The sequence below is a fragment of the Oenanthe melanoleuca genome, chromosome 2 (genome assembly GCF_029582105.1).
Source record: "Oenanthe melanoleuca isolate GR-GAL-2019-014 chromosome 2, OMel1.0, whole genome shotgun sequence".
In the NCBI taxonomy this organism is placed as follows: domain Eukaryota; kingdom Metazoa; phylum Chordata; class Aves; order Passeriformes; family Muscicapidae; genus Oenanthe; species Oenanthe melanoleuca.
Genome location: NC_079335.1, coordinates 96,691,388 through 96,718,564, shown reverse-complemented (window position 1 = coordinate 96,718,564; position 27,177 = coordinate 96,691,388). Strand labels below are relative to the sequence as shown.

General features: G+C 39.3%; 1 protein-coding gene across 3 annotated transcripts in view; it reads left to right on the top strand.

The window, feature by feature from the left end:
* Nucleotides 1–27,177, top strand: part of GLI3 (GLI family zinc finger 3) — a 201,699-nt gene that overhangs the window by 111,569 nt on the left and 62,953 nt on the right. For all 3 annotated transcript variants that reach the window (XM_056483614.1, XM_056483615.1, XM_056483613.1), the window contains exons 5-6: nt 19,551–19,756; nt 24,500–24,646. In XM_056483614.1, the coding sequence (XP_056339589.1) occupies nt 19,551–19,756; nt 24,500–24,646 (353 nt within the window). The remainder of the gene's footprint in view (nt 1–19,550; nt 19,757–24,499; nt 24,647–27,177) is intronic.

Here is a 27,177-nt window from a genome sequence, read left to right as displayed (position 1 = left end):
AAAAAGAAAGCAGGAATTTTAAAGATATTACAGGACTCTTACATACTTGCAGCTCTAAAAAAGGTATATGTATTCTTAGCTGTGATTCTTATAGTTTAATTGCTGATGGTCAGAACTGTTGCATCCCAAATTTCAGCCTGGAGCCAAATTTTATAATTTGAGTTATAAACCCTTAAAATAAGGGTTTATGTTTATGATGGAATTGCTGACAGATGCTTATGTATAGTAGGACTAGCAGGCATTGCTGTAATTATGCTATCCTATCCTATCATTAAAGATTTCAATTGAAAGAGGTTTATAAATTGCTCTTCCTCTTAGATAAACCACCCTACATTAAGGCGTCAACGATATGGTGCAGAATTAAATTAAAATCTCATAAAATGAAATATGTTCTGTATTAGCTGTTTGACACTTAATTTGCCTCTGAATGAGTAGAGGAAATCACAAATTAACCTGCCTTTGTTTTTCCAGCCATGGCTTATTAGGTGTTAGAACAACTGCAATTACAGCCCAATAATAACCCCCAACCCTTATGAATATGTACTGAAATGTGTCACTTTTTGTTACCAAAACCTGTTAGGACTGTGTAGTTATCTTGGAATTTTTACAGTTCATCTCTGGTTTATACTTCAGGAATATGTATGAAACTTGAGTTTTTCTTCAGTGGCAATGGATGAATGGCAGAATTGAGGCTGGAGCTTCTGTTTTCCTTTTATTATTTTGTTTTCTCAAATTCAGTTTTTTAAAAAAATCAGTAAACTGTAATTCAATTTTGCTGCTTTACATTGAACTAGGAGGTTAAATTATGTCATAAACACCATATGATTAAAACAAACCAAAAGAAGCATGGCTTTAGTAATCACATTCCTTGCTTTGTTTTTCTTTGTTGTTTTTGTCCAGCTCTTTCCTAATTTCCAAAATTGATTTCTAAAGCATGACATTAAAGGAGGAGCTGAAGCTTATCTATGTTTTGGTCCTTGACATCTGCTAGGTCATCCATTAGAGTGTGATGCCTTCTCTGGTTGGTGTGCAGTGATTCAAAATCATGTCACTAATGAGGGCGTTTATTTGAAATTAATATCATGAGTATGCTATTTTTCTTCTAGATCCAAATCACAAATTTATTATTGGCTAACTCTTCCAGTTGCTTGGTGTGTTTGTCCGGAATGAGAGTTGTTAGCAGTGAACAGAGGGATGTCTTGTCTATTTTTATGACAGTGCAAGTATAAATAACTTTATAGTCCCACAGCTATTCAAATCTGTCTTAGCCAAGATGAGAGTTTTTATTTAGTAATTTTAAAAAAAATTCCTAAAGCAGAGGCAGAATTCTACCTGTGGATTTAAACTCAGCGATTTAGGAAGCTACTGTTCTTGGCCATTCCTTCATTTGCCTGCTTCAACCAAGTTGCATCAGTAGGTTTTTCCCAGTATGCTTCATTTCAAAGTTGAGTTGGACAACCTTTGAAGGTGACCTATCCTGATATTTTCAGGCAAGTTACTGTGGCTGTGGAGGGAAGGCACTCCTGCAGAGATGTGGCAAGAGAAAACAGTCAGGTGCAATATCAGGAATGGCTCTGAGGCACTGGCTTGTGTACATCTCAGAGTGGTAAATACGTGTGTTGCAGGGGGCTAGTGGAAAGTTAAAGTTTCAGGGCTGAATGGATTACAAGATTCATCATCTTCAAAAACATTCATCCATTTATTCTCCATCTCCTTCTGTTGCCATCCCCTTTTACCTTAGCTCTGGACTATACATAAGAAAGAGTGAGCAGGTAAAGCTAAGGGAAGGTGCACTGATGCTACCCATGTGCTTACAGCTGGGGGAGGTTGCCTTTGCTAGGAGGAAGTTGCAAGGTACAACTGGTGTATTTTAGCTTCCTAGGATCAATGATATTCCAAGGTCCTTTTTGTTTCCTAACTGCTGATTTGAGACTAGCAAGTTTGGCAGTCTTACACCCTGAAATGATGCACGTGCAGGTAACCGTGCATGTGCCTAACATGAATGACTTGAACAGATATTTTGAACTTTCTCATGCTCTGGTACTAAACCAAAGCATGTTTTTTGCTTGCAGTCAGCTCCAAGTTGATAAAAAGGCAGTTTAGTTCTTTAGTTCTTTAGTTCTAGATATGTTATTTCATACCTAGTTTATACATACATCAGTTACACAAGGGTGGAAAGAAAAGTAAAGTCAGGCCCAGGCACTTAGCTTTCATCGTTGTCTGATTCTGGACCACGCAGCAAAATAGGGGATGCCCACATGTGAAAAGATTAAAGCATATCCTTGATTATGAAACTGCTAGCCATACATTTGATAGGATGCTTACCTTTTCCCAGCCTTGCCACTGACATTATGATTTTTCTTTTCATTTTCATTTCATTTCTATGTTCTAATTTATTTTTTAAAATCGGAGTGCTTAAACCTCTTAAATCTTTTACCTGCTGCTTTACCTCAGTGTACCTCTAAGTTCTAGACTTGGAAAGGAGTTTGTCAGCTTGTCAGAGCATTCATTGATCCCTTCACAGTGGAAAGGAGAGCCCCACCCAGCATGAAAAACATCACTTATTGAATTGTCTTTAATTACTTTAAGACTTGGAGTGGGTTTTATGGTTTAGCCAGGAGCCATCAAAGAAGAAAGGCGGGGAAGCTCTTGGGACATGAAAAGATGACTGTAGTTACAGCTTTCCAAAATCATCCGTGAAAGTATTTTCTTTCAACAGGAAGAAATCTTGTATTAAATGGGAAACACCCCAAGAAACCTGTCCCTGGAAGTGAAGTGCAGCATGAAGAATTAGCAGCTGCTAATAGCCTGAAGGATTTTTATAGCAAGTGTCTGAGAAGGAATCAGCGTGGTCTGGTGACTCGTTAAGGTTATGCAGAATTTGTTATGTGCCACAGATACACATGTTGTAGGCTCTGCAAGCAGCGTGTATCCCTCTTTTCTTAGTGGTATTCAGAGAAGCAAAATACCAGGGCCAGATGCCCACACATAAACTTCAGCAGGTAGTTTTCATTCAGTGCCAGACCTTTTATGAAGTTTGGGAATAGGAAGCTTCTGTCTAGGCTAAAACTGTGGTATCTCAGTGTATAGTTTTGCATCATTTAAAATAGTTAATCAGTGTTTTGTTCAGCTGTTCATTCTTCATTCAATCTTAAGATTTGCAGATCATAAATTCTCCTTCATAAACTTTGTAAAGCTTGCAGAGTAGCTTCAGAAACAGAGTGTTTTTAAGATTTATCTGAAACTGTGAAAAGTTTGGAAAGCAAATGAGTAGTGGTATATACTGAATTGCATTAAAAAAGGGTAAGTGTTTCCTCTTAAATTTTTTATTCTGAGCTACATTTTAAAGGAAAAACGTAGGTTAAAAGGGGGATAAAAATAGTTAAATATTTTTGATGTAGTTGTTTTATGTAAGTTCAGTTACATTAATTTGTTTAGATAAGCTGCAGTCTGTAGTTATTGTACAGTCAATTCAACTCTTCTATGTTTCTCACTGATTTTCTCTCTTTCTTCTAGGAAAAATCAGTATTTAGAAAAAGCTTTCTTATTTCCAACTATCTTATTTCTACTGAAAAATAAATTCTAGATCAAATAAGGATTCTCTGCTAAAATCCATCCCCGTTTTAAGCCAGCACATTTACATGAAAGTCAACAGAATTGCCTCTAAGTGCACCAGATTACATTTGGTTCACATCATTCATCTGTTTCTGTGGTGGATAATAGTTTGTGACATAATCATTTTCTCTGGAGTAGCTAATTGTAATGCCAAGGAACTACAGATTTATACAGGAGAAACAACAGCAGCAGATAAATATTGCGTTAACAGAGGCTCTTTGTTCTTTTCATGCTCCCAAGGCAGCTTGATTTTGGGCTGTCTGGGGAAGTTACAGCAATTGAAATTAGAGGAAAATTTTGGCGAGATTTTTAATGTAGAAGGAAAAGCTTGTGAAATGTAATGGTTTATTTTTTTGAAAATCCTTGGTAGAAAGTTCCCTCAAATCTTTGGTTCGTGGGTTTTGGTTTTTTAATGTTGAGAAAAGCAGCCCTCAGCCCTAATGAGCAAGATGTGCCTCCAGTGGCTGGCAGCTGGCTGACCACCTCTTCAGCACTCTGGAGCAGCAACAATGTGCAGGGCATCCTCCTGGTGTGAAAAAAGCAGAGGGAAAATTGGGAAAAGCCCTTGGGAACACCCCTCTGACGGTCTAAAGGGGATAGGTTACCTCATGCCCACCTGAGACACAGAGTGGCACAGGTTTGCCTGGTGGAGCCCACTCCAGCAAAAGGGGTTCTTTATGAGGTTTTTATGGATTATGCTGTTGCAGAGGAGCAGTTCCAAGGTTTATCAGCAGTAAGATGTCTATCAGCACTCATCAGCGCTGCCACTTAGCTGATTTACCCCATCTGGGCAGTTAACAGTCCTTCGATGAATTCTTAGCTGCCAGTGAGAAGTGGTTCCCTAAGGCAGGCTTTCAAACCAGTGTGAATTAAGGAATGATGGAAGCAAAAAGAATGGCTAGTAAAGTTATGCCTCAGGTCACTGTTCTATGTAACATTTTTTCTGTAGACTGAGGAATAGCTAGACGTGATTTCAAGCTGTTTGGGTGCTTGCTGAGTGCAGATGTGTACACAAGTGTGCAAATTTGTGTGTGTGCATGCATCCTCTTTACATAATAGGATGAATGTCTTTGCTTACATTTGTCGTGGATTGAGTAATTTTGGATCTCTGCAGTTAAAACTAATGCAACGAGTGACTCAGAGTCGAAGAAAGATAGAAAATTAGGGGAAAAATGTTAGCAAAATGCTTAGAAAAAAATGTTCAATGGCAAAACCTTTGAGAACATGTGGATCATTACCTTAATTTAACATTTAAACAAAAAATTATATAAAATTGCTTCAATGCTTGAGTTCTGCTGCTTGAAATTTCTATTATCTCATTCTGTTATCAGCTGCAAAGAATGCAAGCTCCAAATATAGTGCACATTCAAAGGCTCTGAGCCTCTGGTTTCTTGGACAAAATTCCTGTGTTCTTTGTGCTGTAGTCAGCAGTATTAGTCGAGTGAGCAGATATTGACTGTGGTATTCACGTGCAGTGAACCAGAAGCAAGCCAACTCTATAGAGGCTGCTGTCAAACTTGTTGCAGTAGCCTGTGAGGTACTGGACTGTGACAGACTCCTTTTTTTTCAGTACAATTCTTCCACTCATGTTAAATCTTGCTTCAAAGAGAGCTGAAATGTTACAGTCTTAGTGGGGATTTTTCTTTTTTTTTCTTTTTTTCTCTTTCTTTAAAGTGTACCTGTGAGATTCTTGTATTGTGAATTGGAAGTTCCTTAAAGTTAGAGTAGGTATAAACTCCAAGAAACGTGAGTGATGAGCAGGATGTGTTGTAGGAACACAGAGTATCTTCATCATGCTCTCACTCTCACACAGTCTTTCCCTGACTTAGACTCCATGCTCCCCAAACAAAGACATCAAGTCCTAGAATCTTGGAGTATGGATTGAATGTAGTTGAGACGTTTTCTTTCCCAGAGGATGAATATGTGTGTGTAAGTCTGTATTTGTTTACAGACCTGTACCAAAACATGAGCTGTTGAAGCTGTGCTTCTGAGATGTAGGAGACTAACTGGCTGTCCCTTGCATATTCTGTGCTGTGTGATGCTAGAAAAAAACTCCAAGGATACCTTAATTTCCCTGAAAGGGTTGTGTTTTGTGTTCAATGGGTGTTTCATCACTGTGCCTCAGGCCAGGCTGAGCTATCGTTGATGACTGATGTTATTGATTAATAGAGGAAACAATTTAAAGAAAAATGTTATTCTGTTTGATTTTTGCTTTTAGGATGCTTGACAAAAAATGGCTTGGGACCTTTTTTCAGAGTAACACTTACATTGAAGCTGCCATAAAAGAGCAAGTGCTTAATCCTTTCCAGCAGTGAATGTGGAGGTCTGAATTTACAATAGATTACGTCTGCATTTATAGCCAGCTTTATAAGTGTGTTGGCAATTTTCTGGAGATACTGCAAAGGTTAGACACAGAGGCAAAATATCCAACCCATGAGTCTGGAGTACAAAGCTTCTGAAGGAATGAACTAGCCTATCATCTTCTTGAAAGCATTATTTATGAGGTGTTGTGACCATTGGTGTTAAGGATCAACAGAAAATTAGGGAGTATTTCACATAAGGGAGAATTTCTAAACATATCAGATTTAAGTAGCTATCTCTTTAAAGATACAGATCTCTCAGTCCTGTATCTCCTGTTGAAATTCAGCCTAGATTTATCATGTCTTTTCCACTGGCCCATGGAAGAAAAGATTGATAGTCTAGTCCAGTTTATAGAGGCCACCAACGCAAATAGCCCCATTTAACAACATTGTAGACAGATTTGGCAGAGAGAGCAGTAGCTGAGTGACCAGGGGCAATCAGGTGTTCTCTGCTTTACCCTGGAAGATCACTATCAGTGTATATCATCAAGACAGTACCAAGAAAGCTTGTGAAGCCTGCCTCTTGTCTTCCTTTTCCTTGCTTGTTCCTTGGACATCAGGCTTCCTTCCTGACACCTTTTCTGGGAACTGTGTTTCTATTCCTGTGATTAGATTGAACTGCAGAGATGCTGAGGGAGCAAATGTGTAGCTTGTGCAGGTGTGTTCCAAGCTGGCCAGGTTATTCCCCTTAGGATTTTCATTTACACACCCAGCTACCTACTCTGTTTAGAGAACTAATAATACTTCCAGCATAGAGATAGTGCACTTACCTCAAAGTTTTCAAAACTGAATTTGCTACTTTTCAAAACAAAGTACGCAAGCAGAATATTATTCCTTTATGTTTGTTGTTCAGAGTTATAGCTTTGCCTGGGAAATGTTTTTTAACTCCAGTTTTTCACACAAATAGAACAAGAATAGCAGTGTGAGGACTTTATCTCTTGTTTCTTTTGATGGCTATAGTGTTCCAGCCATTATATATTTACCATTTGTTAGGACTAACCTGTATTCTGGACTACGTAGCAGCAAAATGTCTTTCAGTGCTTGCAGGATCAAAAAGCTGGCCTGACAGAGACAAGACTTCTCAGCCTGCCATGAGGACTGAGTGTTTTCCTGATATTTTCTTATTGCACTTCAGCCAGCTCCCATAATTGGACCTTCGATACTGGCGGACAAAATACAAGAAGGGGCTGTTAGCAGAATATCTTTATTCCCTCCTTGTACTTTAGCAGCATTCACCTTTGATATAAATGGTGCTTCATGTATCTGTGAATCCTACTGCCCTCATGATTGTTGGTGCTGATCTGTGACTTGCACACCTGCTGTTTGTGGTGCTGCTTGGAGAACGGGAGAAGCTTGGAAGTCGTGTTTTCATAAGGTCACGCCTTGACACCAGTCCTGGGTACAGCATGAATGTATACTGGACAGCTGATATTGTCACTCAGGTGCACTCTCAAAATGGCTTTTCTTTCCCAAATCATGTATCTGTCTAAGCACCGGGGGGGGGAGGATGCATTTCAGAAAATAATCTGTATGTTTTATACAGAAATGTATATAAGTAGAATTTTATTCAGGAGTTTCTGTGGATTTGTATTATCTATTTTTTTCTGCTGCATGTAGTTTTAGATGAGAAATTCTAGCTGATACTGTGTTCAGTAACAGTCACTAATCCCTGTGAATATCAATTTTGGGCTGTCTGTTGATGATAGTACAGAGCTTTTAAGCAAATCCAACCATACCTCAACAGAAATGATTAATGCTAAACCTTCACATCGATGTTTTGTCAGGACTGTAGTCCTGTAAAGTTAGAATTTTAGTCAAACGTTCTCTTCACAACCAAATATGGGTAGCAAGTGCAATATTTAGTCCCTGAGTTTCTCTTTTGTTAATGCCAATTTTGTTTTGTTTTAAACAGTGAAGTTACTATTTTATTATATAAAAGAATTAAAGAAAATATTTATTTCTTCTCTAAATCCCAGTTTTATAATATGGTAAGTGTGACTTACAGTAGGCACTGGAAATGAAAGGGCTTATTTTGGTTTGATTTTGAATTTGGGAAAAGAGTGTTTCTTAGCATCACAGAACAGATTTTGAGGACAGTGTTCAATGTGAGAAGCTTTTCATGTTCCTTTCCAGGAGAAGGAACACCTGCCTTAATGGGAGGAAGGAGTTAAGGGAAGAAGAGAAACTAAAATTTGCTGGAACAATACTGTGCATTGCATTCTTGAGTTTGAGTTAGTGAGGATTTAGAAAAATCGTGAGTGTGTGAGATGATGAGAAAGGTTCCAAAGCACTAAATGTGATAAAAGCTTCTTTCTCTAAAAACAAAAAAAAAAAAAAAAAAAAAAATCTTTTAAATTATGACAGTAATAACACGTTAAAAATACTATTTTTCAAGACAATGAACTATTTGTGAAATTTATATATCAGTTGATTTCAAAATTTAATTTTACTGTCATGGATCATACCCATCATGAGAAAAACTTCCACAAATTGCACATGAGTTTTTTTGAGATTTAGGACAAGCCTCCAGCTCTTCTTTCTGGTCAGATAATCCCCCTGGTGGATGCAGTAATCTGGTCCTCATGCCGTGGGAGCGGATCCTAATTAGCAATGCTGTTTTTTCCACGGAGAGTATTGCTGCACGCAAGCAGGAGCACTCATTGCATGCAGACTGCATCCTCTGCTCACCTGTGAATGGTAGAGAGAGAAATGAGGAGTAATCATAAAACCATTTCAGCTCTCGTGGCTTTGTACCATTTGGTTGTTTTTCTTCTTCTCCCAATCATGCATGCATGTATGTATGTGTACTTTCTCTGCCCTGTGTAACACCGTCAAGGTTATTTTTAAAGACCTGCAGGCATTTTCTGAGCGTTTTTGAACCAGTTCACTATTTACCGCTATATTGCTTTTATAGAGGTCGTCTTTGATGAGTTTTTTGTCATACGTGCCCACTGAAGTTTCGGTGTACTCAAGCATTAGAAAAGCCACTATTTGAGCGTCTTTGTTTTCTTTGTTGAGCTGTTTATTTTGCTTTCTTCCCACACAGTTCCCTGGCCTCGCTCTGACAACTGCTTTTCTGCATGAATTACATTCCTCGGGGCCGCAAGTCTCCTAATTCTTCCAGTCGATTTGATCCCTGCCTGTGTGATTAGTCCTCTGCTCCAACACACAGTTGGTCTTTGCCGAGCAGGCTGCTTGCTAAGTGCCTTTAACATGAAGACCTAACTACATTTTTTAACCTCATTAGTGTGTAGGGCACTGCTTCATTCTGGCTTAATAACATGGCCACTATTGAATCATCACTTGCTCTAAAATAGGTTACAAAAAGGTTACCTAAGTTGTCCGTTATTCTTTTTGTATGACTGTGCTTTTGCTGGGTAAGTTTCTTTCAGCTCATGTCCATTTTTTAGCATGTAAGTTGCTTTTTAGGAAGGAGACCCATAGATTCTGCTGAGGTAGATTTATGATTTTAAGAAATTTTATATTTGCATGTTCAAAAAGAAACTCAGCACCTATTTGGAAATAGCAAAACTAAGTACTAAAACCAGCAAGAAAATATGGGTTTGGAACAAAATGGGAAGAAGGCTTGGGGGGAAAAATTTCCTACTTGTTTCAGCTCTAGAATTATAAAGGCTTCATCCTCACCAGTTTAAACACAGGCTTTTCACTATAATGCTGGATTCATATCAGCGCAGCCAGTCTGCATGGCTTCACTTTATCTCATGGGTTCAATTTTTAGCTGAATGTATTGCCACTAAAATTTAGATTTCAGTTGCACTTGTGTATAAACTTGAATGGAAAAGACATTCCTGGGCTTCCAAATGTTGTAAAGGCAACAGAAAAGTTTCCTAAGAAGACAGTATCACTGGGGAGCTGGGGAAAGAAAGGAGGCAGTGGGTCACATGCGACTTGTGAGGGTGCATTTGTGCAGTTGCATAGCACAGCCACTCAGAGGGTGAGACTTCATGATTAATGGTGTTTATTCTTGACAGAAGCCTCCTTTATTTATCTGCAATACAGTTTAGTGATTTTATCAGTCACCTGAATGAAAAATATTCAGTCATACCAATATTGCAGTGTAAATTGAGTAGAGTCACTTTTTATTATATCTTTCAGCCTTATCATCTGCACAGTAATTTTCTAGCAGGGGTTTGATATAGAAAGGCTGGATTTAGCTGTACTTGACACAAAGCCTCTTCAATTTCCTCTAAAAGTTCAGGCTACTCTTAGAAATGTGTATAAAAATATATATATAAATATATATATAAAAATATATAACCCTCTTATCCAAGCAATTTCAGTATTTGAAAGAATAAAGATAAAATGAGCCAACCTGGATGTGAGAAATGTTGTTCTTATGAAAACATCTAATAGCTCTGAAGCCACTGGTGAAATGCTCTTTAGTGTTTAAGCTTGTGGCTTAGTGCATTCTTTTTGCATGGCTACGTAGTCTGACTTTCTTCTAATCAATCATCATCCAACTCCAATCAGCATACAGGCAGAGCCTATCGTTCATCCTGGGTGTAATTTCAGAGTTGAGGACTATAATGGCCACATACAGCACATTAGTCACTGCGATAACAGCTAGTGGCACTCCTGAGGAAGGGGGAGGATGGGGAAGAAGGGGAATAAAATTCTTCTCATTCTCACAGTGCATTAGTGAAATAGGAGCAAATGTTAAACAAATGTTTATTCAATTAGCTGACTTAACAGCATTAAGTGTGAGAAAGCTTCTGACACTCCTTTGACCCATTTTTTCTGAGAGGAGAGGAGCGGCAAGGGAGGCAGGAAAGGGGTACATGAATGAAGTCCAGATTTATATATGCCCACATACTCATATGATGGTACCTCTGGTTAAACACTGGAAGGGATGGGAGACCTAGAGGAGGCTAAAATTTGAATAGCGAATGGGACCACCTCTAGAGCATTGGAAGAGAATTGCAGAGCAGAGAAGTTTGCTGTAGGAATGCAGTTGGTAATTTCACTGCTTAGTCTGTTATTAGTAACAAAAAGATAATAAGTTGGCTGTAGAGCTTTTAGATTTTCCAGCTGGACTTTGCACTACAGCATAGTTTGAAGAGGAGTTATTGTGTGGAAGTCCAATGGCGATCTTATTCAAATAACACTTTTTTGTCCTGTGCATCTGTTTTATATTCATGATGATGATTTCTGCATCAAATGCAACATTGCTACCTTATCCTCCATATATTAATGTGCAAGTCAGTACATTGCATTTACAAGTCAGTAAACTTGGAACCAGCTGAAGGCAGGGGAAGAAAAATTTAGCAGCACTGAGGTTGGGGTGTCCTATGAAGGTATAAGGTCTTACTTATGGTTCAGTGCAAGCAAGCAAAATAAAAAATGTGCCTGGGTAAGGTTCTAGCAGAAGCAAGTGATGGAAATCACATGTTAGCATTACTTTTATTTACTGTTTACATTACTGCAGTGTCCAACAGCTCTGTGCAGGATTGGAGATCTGCTGAGTGTTGTGCAAATACAAGGAGCTCTGCCAGGAAGAGCTCCAAGTCAGACCTCTTTGGCAAATGAACTCTGGTGAGTCAGCTCTGATGGCCTCAGGGTTTACCAGCCCCAGCTGTTTCCTCACCCTGGGGATTATCCCTTCTCCCTCAGCAGGGCTGTGTGCCTTTGCCCCATTTACAGTCTCACAGCTTTGCTCTGGCTTCCTGAAACCGGGCAATGAAGTGGCCAGAGGCAGAGATGTTCTACCTGGGAGGGGCACCAGCTGGGTACTCAGAGGCTTACAAAGCTGCCACAAAATTTGCCAAATAGCCTGTGGTAGTAGCCTAGAATGGGCAGGTGGCATTTGCAGGGAGTATTTGCTGTTGGTTGCTTTTCTGTATGTTTGCATCCTTTATACAAGCAAAGAAATTGCCAAGTAAATCCATATCATCCTCCCCCAGTCACTGATTTCTTTGCAGCATCCTGAGAAGGATTTGAAGAAAAGAGAGGAAAGGGATGCTCTGTATTGCAAAGGCCAAGTGGACAGTGTTTCAAAGCAGTGCCAGGAAGCAGCAACAGTGGTGGGTGGATGAAGGAAGAGAAGAATGAGAGACAGGTCGTTCTGGGGAGATTACTAGCATGTGAAGAAGAGAACAAGAAGACTGGACTTGACTTGACAAATACTGGGAGACAGTAGATAGTTATAATTTACATTTTTCATAATGAAGAAAATTAAACAGTGAAAACTGTATCAGCATACACATTTAAGGAATGCATGTTAAGACTCCAAGCCAAGACTGTATCACCTGAAGCAGCAGTTGCTGTAGTCAGTACAGGTATTACTGTGGGCTGAAGGTTACCAGTATTACAGCTGACCTTATGTAAGCAGCATTCTATTAAATAACAAAATAATATTCATTGCTTTTCATGGCATAAACTATTCTTGAGGAAATCCACAAGCTGATGGTTGTGTTATTTATGAAGTCTTATAAGTAGCAGACAGTGTATGTAAAAAACCTGGTCTATGTTCAGGCAGTCTGTCAGTTGAAAAATAGGAATACATCACTGACTAAGGATTTAGTGCTTGATTAATGTAGTCAATTTTTAACTGTAACTACATAATGTTAACACTTCCCAAAGAAGGAAAGGGCAACCAGAGTAATATTCTTTTCCTGTCGGTCATTGCCTAATTGTCATGCAGATTTCCTGAACCATGAACATCTCTTGTACAGTCATTTGTGTCCTTTTTTTTTTTTTTTCTGAAATGATGGCTTTTAACTTTATGTGAGAGAAACTCACCAAAAAAACCAAGTGAGGTTATTTTTATATTTTAGGAATTTGCATACCAGAACTGCACACACTTTTAAAGGCATTGTCCTTGCCTTCCTGTGAAAAAATATTCATAACATAGGATCTCTTTATATGACCATCCCACTGTAGATACTGAACATTTTCCAAGTGCTTTACCACAGTTTTAAAGATGGGGAAAGAGTGGACCAGGAAGACAACAAACTCATACAAAGTGAACAGCAGATAAATGATGGAAATCAAACCAGAACCTGTCTACCTTAAACCCTGATCCAGTTACTATGTGAACTACTTAGGCATGGACTCACTCATGATTTATTTGAACATGTATATACTGAATGAAAGGTTGCTACCAAATCAGGTTCTGTGACTTACTTCCCTTTGCTGACTACAGTTCCAGTGAGAATTTTGGAGGAAGAGTGAGCAAATGTTCACCAAGTATTGGTGAAACATGAAAAATTATACAGGAAATCGAGAGAATTTTTTGTATTAGGACTTCAAAAACATGCTCATGTTCTTTTTCTTCATTTCCACCATTAAGAAAATATAGTTAACAGTGCTTATTCTTTTGCAGCACTTGAGCTGTTTTATATGAAGTGTGCTCTGACATTTCCATGTATTCAAATCATTATTTAAATGTCCATAATTACTTGCTTTGTTTTCCTAAGTCCAAAGTAATACAGGAGCTTTGAGGCAGTGAGTGATTCTAGGGGAATGGAGTGCCCATATTTCCCATAGTATGTATTTATAGGTTTGATTGTTTACCAATTCAATGAGAAGTGAAAAGGGAAAAGGATTGTGCATTGCATTTTAAAAATGCTCAGTGCTGGCCTCAATCTCCTTACATTGAAATCTGAGAGCTCTACTTTATTAATATAAAAACCTTTTATTAGCCAGTTATTGGCTGCTTGTGCTGAACAGTCAGTTTGTACAAGCAACTATGGTATGAAATAAACAATAGAAATTTAACATGGGAGATATTACCAAAGGAATTGAGCCACGTGCTTTAGAATAGGAGTCAGCACATACCAAGAAAGTCCTTGTTTGTTCATCTTCCAGGTTCTACTAGAAATAAGTGTTAATGCTTTGTGGGCAGACATCAGAAAATTATTTCAGAAAAAAAAAAAATAAAAGTATCATAGGCAGTTTTATGAGTTTAATATTTTTCAATTCTCCAGGCAGGACTGAATTGAACAGGTATCAGAGAAACAGTGTGGATGTCATTGGTATGAGAGTCATGCTATCAATGCTTGCTCCAGCATTGAATAACATACTGTTAAATGATTAAATATCGAGGTTTGAACTTTGACACATTCATAATATAACAAGATGGATGAAAAGGCAATAATAAATTAGGTTATGTTACAATATTTCATCCCACTTCGTTGACAAGCTTTGTTCTGTGAGATAGATTATTGTTCCATCTGTAACCTCAGCTCAGTGTCATATTTACAATGTTATAGTTAAGGATCACTTGCTGTTTTCAATATAAATGTATTTTTCAACAGATTCATAAAAGAGCCATTTAAAATTTTATCAGGACAAAACTTGGCATTAAGATTTCCAGTCCTGGAGTTATAGTTTCCTTTAAAATCAGAAAGACCTTAAATCACCATGATTTTTTTTAAAGATAGATTGTGCTTAGACGAGGCTTTTGTCCAAGCACAGCTTAAAGTTATTTGGAAGCCATTCATGACAGATCTCTAACACTAAACCAACCTCAAAAATAGTAGTCCAAATTTTCCTGTGGCACAGACCTTTGTGGCTGCTCTGAGTGGCTTTACATCTGCTTCCAGAAAACATTGTTATTGAAGAATGCCTGTGACAAGTGTGGGGGTTGCACTATGCCCTGGGGCCTCCTGTAGTTTTCACAGTTGCAGGAGATAGAAGAACAGGGACAATTTGTACTGTATTGGTATTTTGGCATGTGTTAAAACAGTTCAAGTACTCCAAAACAAGTAAGTACCCTGAGGCCACTGGTTGGCTATAATTGTCGTGAGTGGCCTCACCAGAGATCTCCACCAACACCTCATGCATCCAGGAACTCCTTTTTAGCTGAGCTGCCTGACCTGTGTTGTAAGTAGTGCCAGTTTCTGGTCCTGCTCCTGGCTGAGCTTAGGATCTGCAAGGTAGGAAGCAGTTTTGGATAGAACCCTCAGAACCATGGTGTAACTTGTTTCCTGACCTGTCTTTGTCCCTGTCTCCTTCTGCACTAGACCTGGCTTGTCACTTCGCCTTGTCCCAGACTGAGGATTGACTGTGTTAGTAGCACCTGGCTCTGGCCACTCAGATCTGGTGGCATGGAGTGCATTGCCCGTGTGTGGCTCCTGGTTTGCCTTTTCTTAGGGAGCAGCTGGCCTGTGCTATCCCCAGCACCCTGAACTGGGTCTCTTTTCCTTCCATCCCCCCCCGCTCTATCCCTAACTCAGTTACATGCATGAATCCACATAAGATAGTTTCATGGACTTTGGGCTGATCCTCTAATCCCATCAGTAGAACACTGAGAGGGTGGCTGAAAGGACCCACAGTCAACAAGCTCTGTGCTGGCTTACCTACTCAGGGACTTTCTCCTCTAGTCATAGCCAGAAAGTAATATTTCACCTCAAGTTAGCTGTTCCATTAGCACCAAAGAAAGGGATAGGTTTGAGTTTGGGCAATCCAAACTTCCTCTCTGTAAAACTGACTAATGCTTAAATACAAAAAACAGTCTAAAATATGTGGTAGGAGTCCCCATATCTGTTTTTTCTGCTAATGGAAAGAATGTGTGATCCTTTCAAGATAATACTAGGTAATGATCTGTGCATACAGATCATTTTGAAATATGTGTAACTTGCTCATGCTTGCCTCATCAACTCTCAGATTCCCATGATCTTCCTTCACCAGTCAAAAAAAGGCTGTATGGGCTGAAAAGGGAATTGCATTTGATTCAGTTTTTGTGGTGGTTAAAATCCAAACCTGCTGCTAGTCAGTCTTCTTGTGCAGAGTTAATCTATTGCAGCTGTAAGCAACACAACAAAATGACACACCATTTTCATGAGTAATAACTGAAATCCTACAGATAACTCACCTGTGGTTCAGCAGTGGTCAGAAAAAGCCCATTGTTAATAAAAGCAGATTCACACATACTGTGATTTGCCCTACAACTGATGCTGTTCACAACTGCTGAACTGCTGTGACTATGTAAGTTTTTAAGACTGTGCAGACACCTCTGCAACAATTCATCAAAATAATGTCACAACTAATAGGAAAAAAGACACCTGTTTGCCCTTACCCTGACCTCCCTGCCTCAGCACATGTGTGCCATTCACAAGCTGAGTAGTTGAGATTCCCCAGAGCATCAGAGTTGGGTCAGGAAGAAGCTGGCAGGCTGGATGTGGCTGGGGAATGGGAAGTCCTGTGTTAGATATGGAAGCTGTGTGGCACTCATGATATTTCAGCACCTTAGCAGTGAACAGGAAGGCCTTCTAGACAGAGAGGAGGAGGTGCTTTCACAGCTAGCTCTGTTGTCTGTTTCTTCTCATTTGTGTTGGGGCTGTAGATATAATCAAGGTTACTGAGAAAATAATAAAATAATCCTAATGTGGCAGGATGAAAATTAGTGGTGAAACACAGCCATAGGATCTCTTTTACCCCCAAACTTGGAGACCTTCAACTATGTCTTGAAAGTGTGATCAGCTTTGTATGAAATTTAATTTGAGTTTTCAGGGTCTCTGGAAGTAGACACAGAAGTCCTGATTCAGAAAAGAGCATACATCTGCTTTGCTTCCTCCCTTAAGTGGTCTGAATATGTTGTATAACAGAAGAACCCCTGCACAGGAGAAGATGCAGGGCAAGTTCTTCCTTCCTATGGCTTACAAATGAGACATAAATTGTCAAGCGGTATCACTGAAAACCTCCTTGCCTCTTCTCTGAATGCTGAAGCCTCATTGCATCCCATGAAGTAGCCTCAGACCCAAAGCAGAACACCATTCAACAGGATGCTGGCCTGAAGGGTCCTGAGTTTGAAGGAAGGTCCCCAGCCTCTTTTCCTGCTCATGACAGCAGAGTTGGACTAGATGACCTGTAAAGGTCATCCAAACCATTCTATTATTCTATACATGTGAAATAAAAATCATGGGGATGGACTGCCATCCATATCTGGAGATTTGATTTGTTTGTCACTGAATGAGTATCTGCAGAGCCACTTCTGGGCTGCACTGTTTGCTGTTTATAGGACAAAAGTCATTCTTTATTGGTACACAATGACTCAAATTGTGGGACTGAGAGCAGATGAAGAAGGCATGGGGGAAAATGGGTCTGTAAAGAAAGGAGGGTATGGGAACACAGAGGAGCAACAAAATGAGCACAGAAGTTAGCAGCATGTTAAAATCAGATGTTTGAGAGAAACTGGGAAACATCAGAGTCCAGAGCTAGGAATTCTTTGTGGAATCTGATGACTCCTTATTTCTGACTCAGATAATACTGTTTATATGCCTGCTGTTGATTGATGTTACCCAGGTGAGTGTCCTTTCCCTAGCATCCTAGCAAAACTGAGGCGCTCAGAAGATGAGAGAGAGGCAGGGCTGAGGAGGAGAAGAGCAGCTGAGTCCTGGTGTCCTTGAATGGCTCTTTTTGGATCTGGAGGGAGAAGCTGACAGCCTGGCTCTTAATCTTGCTCCTGCGGCAGCATTTGGCTGATGGCCAGCTGGAGAGTGAATCACTGAGGCCGATACAGATTTTCAGCCTTCTTGCATAAGCATTTAAAGAGTTTTCTGTTCAGTATGCACCAGATAAGGCCAGGGCCCCAGCCTGCCTGCATGCTCTTCGTTTTTCTAACTATGAGCTGGGATCACATTTAAAAAGAATCATTTGTTAAATGACATCCAAACTTAGTTTCTTTGATACTCTTGTATTAAATTTGCTGCACTACTGTATTTTCCCCACTGCCAGGATAGGAAATTCACTCTGTAATGTGATACCCAGCTGTAGTATTTTTGCTTCCTATGTCACCATGGTTTTTAAAGCTCTTGCCTACCAAACTTGGCCTCATAGGTAATCAGGAGACAAGGAATATTTTGTGTCTGGTGGAGTTTCATAAGATAATAGATGCACATCCACTGTAAAACAAAGTGCAGTCTGCAAAACCATGCAGACAAGAAGTTCTGTGAGGAAAGGAGATGTCTGGTTTGCACAGTGGTGGAAAGTGGTTTCTGGTTTTGGGCTCTCAGTGCCTTTCAAATATGGTGAAGGCAGGCTAGTGAGTGGCTTAGCTGTACATGAGTCACTTACTCGGGTGCCAGAGGAGTGACTGCACTGATGGTACCTGCTGCTAGCACAAAATGCAGCTCTCTAACAAACTTTGGAGCTAGGAGGTATTTTCATACAGGAAGGCTAAACAGGCTTACCTTGCAGAAAGCTGTTGGAGGGCAAGAAACACAAAAAGGGTCAAATAGGGAAGGGAAAAGAGAGAGAAAAACACATCAGGAGAAATCTCCATTCCTCAGATTTTACAAGCCCTCATGGATTTAGTGGCAGGGAAGCTGGCGTCATGTTAGGAACTCATGACTTTGATCACTGTCCCACTGTATGCTAGCATTTCCAAGCTGATGGCAGGGCAGAATTGGCTCCTATGTAAGATTATGTTCTGTTGGCCTTTTAGGTGATGACAACTACCTCCATTGATCATGATATGTGTATGTTAAAGGGAGAAAAATATGTTTCTTGTTTGATTACTCTTTGTAAGCCAACAGCATCAAAGGAACAGGCTGCCCTCATGGCTCTCACAGCTGCTGCCTGTGTCTGTGCTGTATATATGCTAAATTAATTGGAAAAACAGGGACAAAAAGGCATTTAGTTCGGGTCAGCCAGTTGGACTACAGCAAATGCACGACAGGCTTAATCATTGTCTTTTGCCAAAGAGCAGGTTGGCAAGGGCAGGCACTCCAACCCCTTCTGATGAAATTTGAACTTTTTCCAGTGCCTTTGGAGATAGGATGCTGTGAGAGAAAAGTCTCCAAGCAGAGCCCAGATGCTGTTGTATCAACAGGGTGGGATGATGGGGAGGGTTATGGTGGGTTATTTATCTTTTGTCAGCTGTGAACTCAGCTTTCAGCCTTGGTTCATCACACATAGCATGAGAGGGCACCAAGCTTTCCTTTCACAAAAATGATGTAGTTAATTAATGGGGTCTTGTTAAAAGACATTGGTCACTGGTGTCATATAAAAACACACACATGCAGTAATCTTTCTTCCTCTGTTACCAAATTTTGTGCATTTTTCATGGGAAGGGACAACAACAAAAAAATGCTCCGAAGGCATCCATCTGTCTTAATGGCTTACACAGTTTGGGACTCCTAAAGTGATTTCTGTGTAAACATACCGTCTTACACTTTCAGAAAGAGTAAGCTGGCAAATGAAGGGCATGAGTGCAGAGTTCTCAAAGCTCCTTTTTCAATAGCCACATGATTTTGAAGATGTAAATGATTCTGAATCTCTGTATGTATTTCATATCGCACTATGTAAAACAGTGTGCATATTTTGCACTAATTGAAGTGATTTTCTCCTCAACTCCTTGGGGAAAGGGTATTGAGGGGTGTAAACATTAAACCAAATGTAAAATCATGTTAAAATTGGTCAGAGAAATGTTGCTAATAATGGGGACGGAGAAGAATTAATTTCCCATCCTTTTTCTCTCCAAGCAGTTGACATCAGTGCATGTGCAACCTAGTTGTTTTTCTTCAATAAACAAGTGTGTTACCTTTATAGTATTTTTCTTTATTGTATGGATAACCTGGCTGGTTTTGTTTTTCTTCCTTTTGTTTCTTCCAGGCCTTCTGCCTTATCTAGTAGCCCAACATACTCAGAGCTTCCATTCCTTAGAATTTCCCCGCACCGAAATCCTGCTGCAACATCAGAGTCTCCCTTCAGCACCCCTCACCCTTACATTAACCCCTACATGGACTACATCAGGTCCCTGCACAGCAGCCCGTCCCTCTCCATGATCTCGGCAGCCCGTGGACTCAGCCCAACAGACGGTGGGTTAAGACAGGCTTCCTGTTTTCTGTCATTGTAGCAACTTAAGTTATATTAATCTTGTCAACATTTTTTCCCCCTTGTTCAAAGCAGCTTCACCAGGTTTGTCAGACATATTCATTATGTCATAAATGTTTCAATACTTCATCAGCCGATGATGGCTCATTTGTACATCTCACAAATGTTGAAACTTCAGGGAGAAGAAAAAGAAAAAAAGCTGCCTCATTCAAAATTTATGCTGGAAGGGTGGTGTATGTCTTGTGATATCTTTTGTTTGTGGGGATGACACGGGGTGTAGTTCTGATCTCCCAAATAATCCATTGTATTGGCACTGAATTGAGTCAGATTCTTTATGAGTGAACGTCAGTGTATAACCACGATGTTCTTCAGGCACAAAAGGCTTGTTAATTAAAATAGTATTTTTCAACCATATAAAGCATGCACTGATTAGTTTAATTTAGTCAATAGTTCTGTTAAAGTTATGTATAATTATTTCAGTTTATCCCAGCCAACAATATGGCCAAATGCAATGATGCTTATGTAGAAGTGGCTGATGATCAAGATTGTCCCTTTTAATCTGAATGGTGGGCAGTATACTTGAAATTCAATGCTTTAGGTATTGGTGTGACCATGGCTTTTACTTTCCAGGCTCTTTGGGCTGAAGTGAACTCTTGTCATTACTCTAGCACATTTCCTATTCATTTCAGTGGGAATTTTGCCAAAGTGAGCCATCAACAGAGTTGCAAAAAAAGACTGTCTTGTTAGTAAGGTTTTTCAATAGTGGGTAAGCATAAGCAGTTTGACATTTCAAAATTGTAGCATTTGCTGAAGGGAACTAAAATATAATATAGTCAGAATCAACTATGTAGAGAAAGGTAATGAAACTGGTACTTTAACTACAGGAAAGATCTTCCCAGTGAATTAAGAAACTTAACAGAGTTAAACTGCCTTTAGCTGAATTTGAAAAATGAGCGGTACACCCTATCCAAACGGATAACTAATTAATCCTCGTTTATAAGAATATATACCTTTACAGTTAATCCATTAGTTATGGGCACATATTTTTATGAGAATAAATTTTAATGACCTATTGTCAGTCAAGGTATATAGCATGCACATAGGGTTTTCCTAGCACCACGTTGGATGTTGCATGAATTCTTGCTAATTCTACCCTTTTTGTTTTAGCAGAAGTATTTTAAAAAAATGCTTAGAAGAAAATATTTGAATGGTTAGAAAGGCAAATTTTGACTTCAGGAGCTTTAGAGCTTTAGATACAGGACTAAAATGACAGAGTTGTAATGTAATGGCATATATTGGAAAAATTCCTGTGGTGTACATTTGGGCTTTTTCACAGGGGCTAATATGCAGAACTCCTTGCTATCTTCAATACTCTTCAGATCCCATTCTTGCAGAATTTCATTTATGCTTAAGATATGTTGCAGTGGCACACAAAGGAAGGTGTGAAGGAAGCCACCTATCACCACCTATGACTTTAAGCTCTACAAAATCTTGGTCTGAGGTGTACCACACTAAATTCACTTGCAAAGAGGTAGACATATAGTGTTCTCTGACCCAGCACCCAACTGATGCTCCAGAAACATCCAGAGATGTCAGAGGGTAGAATTTGGTATCAGATTTTGGCACCTAAATGTACATGTGTACAGCATAGAAATGTGTGATCTTGCTGTGTTGCTCTGCTGTTGCAGTCCAGGGAGTTGTAGGTAGTGAAGTCTCAAGGAACTATTCAGTTCCCCAACAGATGGGCACTTGGCATGTTAGCAGTTGAGTCTGGAGCTCCATCATAGTTATGATGGTGTTTGGTGTCAGTTCAGGTCTGTGAAATATCCTGCCTCAAGTCCACCTGCCGCCTCAGAAAGACAGATTTCTCCTGCCAGCCTATGTAGCTGGGGTACTCTCAGGCTTTCAGATGGCATGAGACACCCAGGTGTGGACAGTACAGCTGAGTACACTCTGTCTTAATGCTCATCCCCTGAGCTTCGATTGCAGACTGTACACACAGCCCTATTCTGTCATAAGTACATGCTAAACTTACTAGCTTAAGCATCTCTCTTCAGGTTTTAAACAAATACATGTTACTACTCCCTGGAGGCTCACAGCTCATCTTTGATCAGTTACTACAGGCCTGATGTTGCACAGCATCCAATGAAAACCCAGTAGCTTGATTGAAGCCTTGAAGGTATCTCAATCAAACAGCATGCTGCAGAAAACTGCAAGTTTGTTCCCTGGAATCCATAGTCTGTTGTATGATCAATCAGGTATACAATGAAATGCCTTTTTTGGATGTGAGTTCCTGGGATCAGAGAATCTGAATCATGGCATGAGCACTTCTAGAATGCAAATGAAACACTCCTGTGGTTTAAAGGGGTTCACGCATTTAATGTACCAATAACAGAAAGGACACCATGGCTTAAGTGATATAGCATTTGAGCTATGAAAACTTGCAAGTTGTTACTGCTCTTCTGAAAGCCATTGCAAGATTTCTCTTGCTGCCCTAATTGCTTTAGAATAATTAGATCAGTGTACTATTGGGCTCAGTCTGTCGACTCACAGATCTGGGGATGGCCAGGAGCCAAAACAATCTGGAACATAACTTTGTCACTTCTCCTTCGCCAGCAGATTTGGTGGGTCAGGGGTGGCTGAGGACTTCTCAGAGCATTTGGAGCAGGGGTAAGGATGGAGTTGTTGGTGTGTGTAGAGGAAAGTGCTCAAATGAAGTTCAGCTGTGCCTACAGTGCAGAAGCAAATGCCTCTGCTTATAGAAATATGGGAACAAAGCTGAAGTTACCTGGGAATAAACAGGAAAGAATTTAGGGCTGTGGGTCTTTCTGTTTACCTTTCATTTAGCCTTCATGCAATGCATCATTTAGTAGGCTAATTTTTTATGTTTGAGGGGAGGTAGTAAGGAATAATCTTTTAAGAGTACCAGAGCATTTCTTGGCATAGGGAACATTTAGTAATGCAATTATGTGTTCACTATGTTTTCTGCAGCAGTTAATTTTAAAGTTTGCAGCCAATGTTATTGTTAGTTAACCCAGACACTTATGTCAGAAAGCTCAGGAAGTATTTTCAGTCTGTCTGGAAATATACCATGGTTGCCTACTGCTGCAAAATTTTAAATCTTTCAGTGATTCAGTGTGAGTTACGTGGTCTGAATAATTTCTTTACCATTTGATAGAAAGTGGAAAGATTGTATTTAATTGTGAGATTAATTTGTAATTTGGAAAAAATAGCAGCAACTTTTCATTTATCTCAGCTCATTTTTTATGCCTATTCCTGTTCGTCCTACTTCTATTTTTCACAACCCTTTCTTATATGTTATATTTAACATTTTAACATAAAAAGCACATTCTTTCATTTTATTCAGTAGCAGTAATTCAGCAATCTGTTGCTGAATAAACTTTTCTCCAAATTCCAATGCCTTGTTTATGTTCAAAAGAACATTAAAATTGTAATTCTTGATTCTTTGTTTCTAAGGTTTGCATTTAGGATCTGATTTTCTGTTGAAAATATAAATTATCTTTTTAGTAGCTCTGTATTGGTAACAATATTCAAATAATTTCAACTTAGAATTTTGTCTTCCTTCAAGATTCAGCTGCTGAGATTAAAGAAAAATCTCATTAAAAATAATCTGGTGTACCAGCTTGGGGTGCAGCCCATTAACCTAAGGAACCCTAAGTGTTTTAAGCAAGCTTGCATACCATCTTGTGGTGATCAGAGGGTAAACTGTTTTGCAAGTGGGACAGGGAGAAGGGCTGTTCACCTCAGGTTTCATGGTAGGAGCAAGGAGATGGAGCCTAGCTTATTTTATGAGTATGTCTTACACAAGTTCATGAAACAACCCTTTACCGTCAGTCGCATCTGAAGCCTGCTGAGAGGAGATGATCTTAAAGTGATGCCAATTTTTATATTTGTCCAGGGTTTCCCATTAGTTGAAGGCCTGCTTGAAAATTGGAGGGAACAGGAAGCTCTTAAGTTACTTTTACATGAGAGAACAGCTAATACGAGTCCTTATCAGAGGACTGCATCATGGTAACCTCACTGATGGGATGTAGAGTCTATTCAGTGTGTGGTTTTGACTCTGAAAACAGGCTTGTGTGTCAAGTATATTTATACATGAACTTTGAAAGATGCAGTGGTCACATTTATTGACTTCAGTCTGTCCTCCTAAAAAACTGACCCTGTGTTGTTCATGGACAGCTAATATTTGTCCTGGAATCATGCTTTGCCCCTATTTGCTCCAAAGCATAGACACAGAGGGACAAGGTGAGGGAGAATCTTCTAGTCCCTAAGTAGAAACTCCAGAGACCTGAATGCTTATGGAAGTTCAGCGGCGCTGTTACCTTAGAGATGGATTCCTTTGGGCCAGGGATGAGGTAAATGTGAATAAAATGCTAGGAAGGTTTCCCTGCTTTTTTATGTCACTAAATAAATCATACTTGTTTCCATTGCTGTCAGCCTGTCACTTTTTGAGTCACTTAATAATAAATACAAAAATATGAGATCACCAAACTCATTAATATTTTATGTCTTGCTGTTTCTTTGAATGGTGTCTTTACAGTACCATTCGTTGAAATATATTGACCCGTGGTGGCATACTGCAGACCTTGCATTACATTAAAAAATAAACAAGCTGTTTTAATAGCCAGAGAAACCAGCAATGTGATAAAACTTTCCTTCTTGTTTATCTTAGGTCATTAACGGTACTTTTATGTTGTTTTTTCTAGCTCCACACGCTGGCGTCAGTCCAGCTGAATATTATCATCAGATGGCTCTGTTGGCAGGCCAGCGCAGCCCGTACGCAGACATCATTCCTTCAGCTGCCACTGCAGGAGCCGGGGCTCTTCACATGGAATACCTTCATGCCATGGATAGTGAGTGACATTTTCTAGAAATACAGACGGTCCTACAAAGGGAACCACGTGGGGTGTTCGTGGTCTGAGCCAAAAGGCCTCCGTGCTGATAGAGAAGTGGGAGTCGACATAAGCCTCCTCATGCAGCTGGAGGGCCAGAGAATTGATTGCCAAATGCACAAGGGTTATGTCAAGCCTAAAAGTAAACTTTGGAAGAATGTAGGGAGAGGAGCAGGGCTGCTCCTGAAAACAGGTTATAAATTTTATTTCTAGCAGGGCTCGAGTGCTTTTGAAAATGTCCTTTTCTATTTGCAATCAGTTACTCACTTTCATAGTTAGGCTGAGTATTTCCCTGATGAGGTCTCTGTTTACATCTGTTTATCTGTTAGGAGAGCATGCCCTGCACCTTTCAGAGTGCTAGTTGAACTTACAAGTTGTGTATCATAGACCAATAGACCAGCGACCACTTGTAAAGTGGAGCAGTTTGCTGAATTCTCAAGGATCCCAACTTAGTTTTCCATAATATTTCCATAATATTAAGAGCCTTCTTTATCCACTCAGCATCTTTCAGTCCTCTAATCTGTCTCCATTTCTCTGTTGAAGGAGGAAAAGAGAGGAACCCATTGCAAACTGCTTGCTACTGCTTCTTTTGATCAACCAGAAGGGATTATGCAGAGCATTCCCCTCGAGTCGTAGATGCTTACATGCTTCTCAGGATGTACTCTGTTTTTTCTGATGAGGGCAATAAAAAATGGTGGCAAGAAAAGGTGGTGATGTTGACTTATGCTTGGCTGTACAGACCAATACAATAGTGTTAGACAGCACTTGCTTTCTTGTAGAATTTTAGACTTTTTGTTTACATGTGATTTCTTATTCCTGCTGTCGGCTGCACACCACAGTTGGTGATCTCAAGGAGAGTGGGTGTTGGGAGGTTTACCTCTGGAACACATAGGAGTATATATATAGCTAGCCCTGCTATATATGAGCACATGCCTTGGAGTGTGAAGTACTAGACTCACCAATAATTTTTGTAAGAATCAGGCAAGAGAGATAGTTGTGAAACTGTGCAGGAAAGCTTTTTTCATTTTGTTTCCTTGCTAATGAAGGATTCTTAAAATTCATTTTCTATTATGAGTCTCACTTACTGGTAGCATGCATAAAGAATTTACAGTAACATACCTTGAGCACACTGCAGAAACACAGTAAACTCAAGCAAGTAGTCCGGACTTAAACCAGAAATTAATGTGCAGACTTCAGTATTTGAAAGCTTAAGATGATGATACTTCCTGATTTGGATTTTGAGAGGAATGGGGAGAGGTAAGGCACACTGCTAAAGCACTGAATGCTTGTTAATAAAACCTTGCAGAATGGACATGCTGTTATCTATTGTTCAGGTAATGTAAATTTGCTGCTGTGTTCCAGCTGCAAGGACAAATCCCCAGCTTGCATGAATGAGCATGGCTTCCCTGAAAAGAATCATAGAATCCTAGAGCAGTTTGGGTTGGAAGGGAACTTTAAAGCTCATCTAGTCACACTTTACTTGCAATGAGCAGGGATATTTTAAATTTTCCAGAGTTTTGGTTCCTACTGTGAGAGAGATTCTGAATGCACATAAGCAGCAGTACCACACAACAAACACACAACAAACCACATTCTTGGATGAATATTTGATCTAATGGGTTTATTCAGCCTTTAGAAAACTAGATACCCATATATATGCCAGAAAACTTGAGCAAAACAGAAGACATTGCAGTACTCATACAAATACTGGCATTTGCAGAAGGATCTTCACGTGTTAGTAGAGACTGTGTATGCTGTAATCTACACAGAATTGTATCTATTGCATCCCAAGAATATTATCACTTCTTATTTAACAGGAAATGTTTTGACCTTTGCCCATAATTTCAGCCTATTCATAAAAGGTACCTAAACACCATCTTTAATAAGGATATTTGTGTTCACCAGCTCTAGCTAGGTTACATTTGAAATGCACACTTTAATTTGTTTTGTGTTTGTTTTTAAAAATTATGATCACACATTTGAGATTAATTATACCAGCAACTTTTCAATTAGGCATTTTTTCAGAGTTAGAGACAAAAACTGCACTATTATGCAAATGGGTTATTTTTAAACAGTAAATAGAGAATTTAAATAAGAGTGAATCCTAGTAAGGTCACTCAGCTCACCTTCTGTATTTGATGAGAATGTGTTTAGTCAGGCAATAGCTGCTTTTATCTAAATAGAGTATGAAGTTACCCTTTTACTTTGTAAAAACTAATTAAAACTATCTTAACTTGCATGGGTATACAGTAAATTAATTGTCATTAAGTAGGATTCTGAATGTCCTATCATTCATCATGCTAAAGAAAACCCCTTTCTTCTTTGTCAGATTTTTAGATTAGAAACAAGAACAAAACAATTAGCAGGAACCTGATATTAAGACTTAAAAAAAAAAAACCATGTATGCATTTAATAACAAAGTACAGTGATCAATGTGAAGCAATGCCATTTGTTTGGATCTTTCTTCGTAAGGATTTGTATGGTGATCTTAA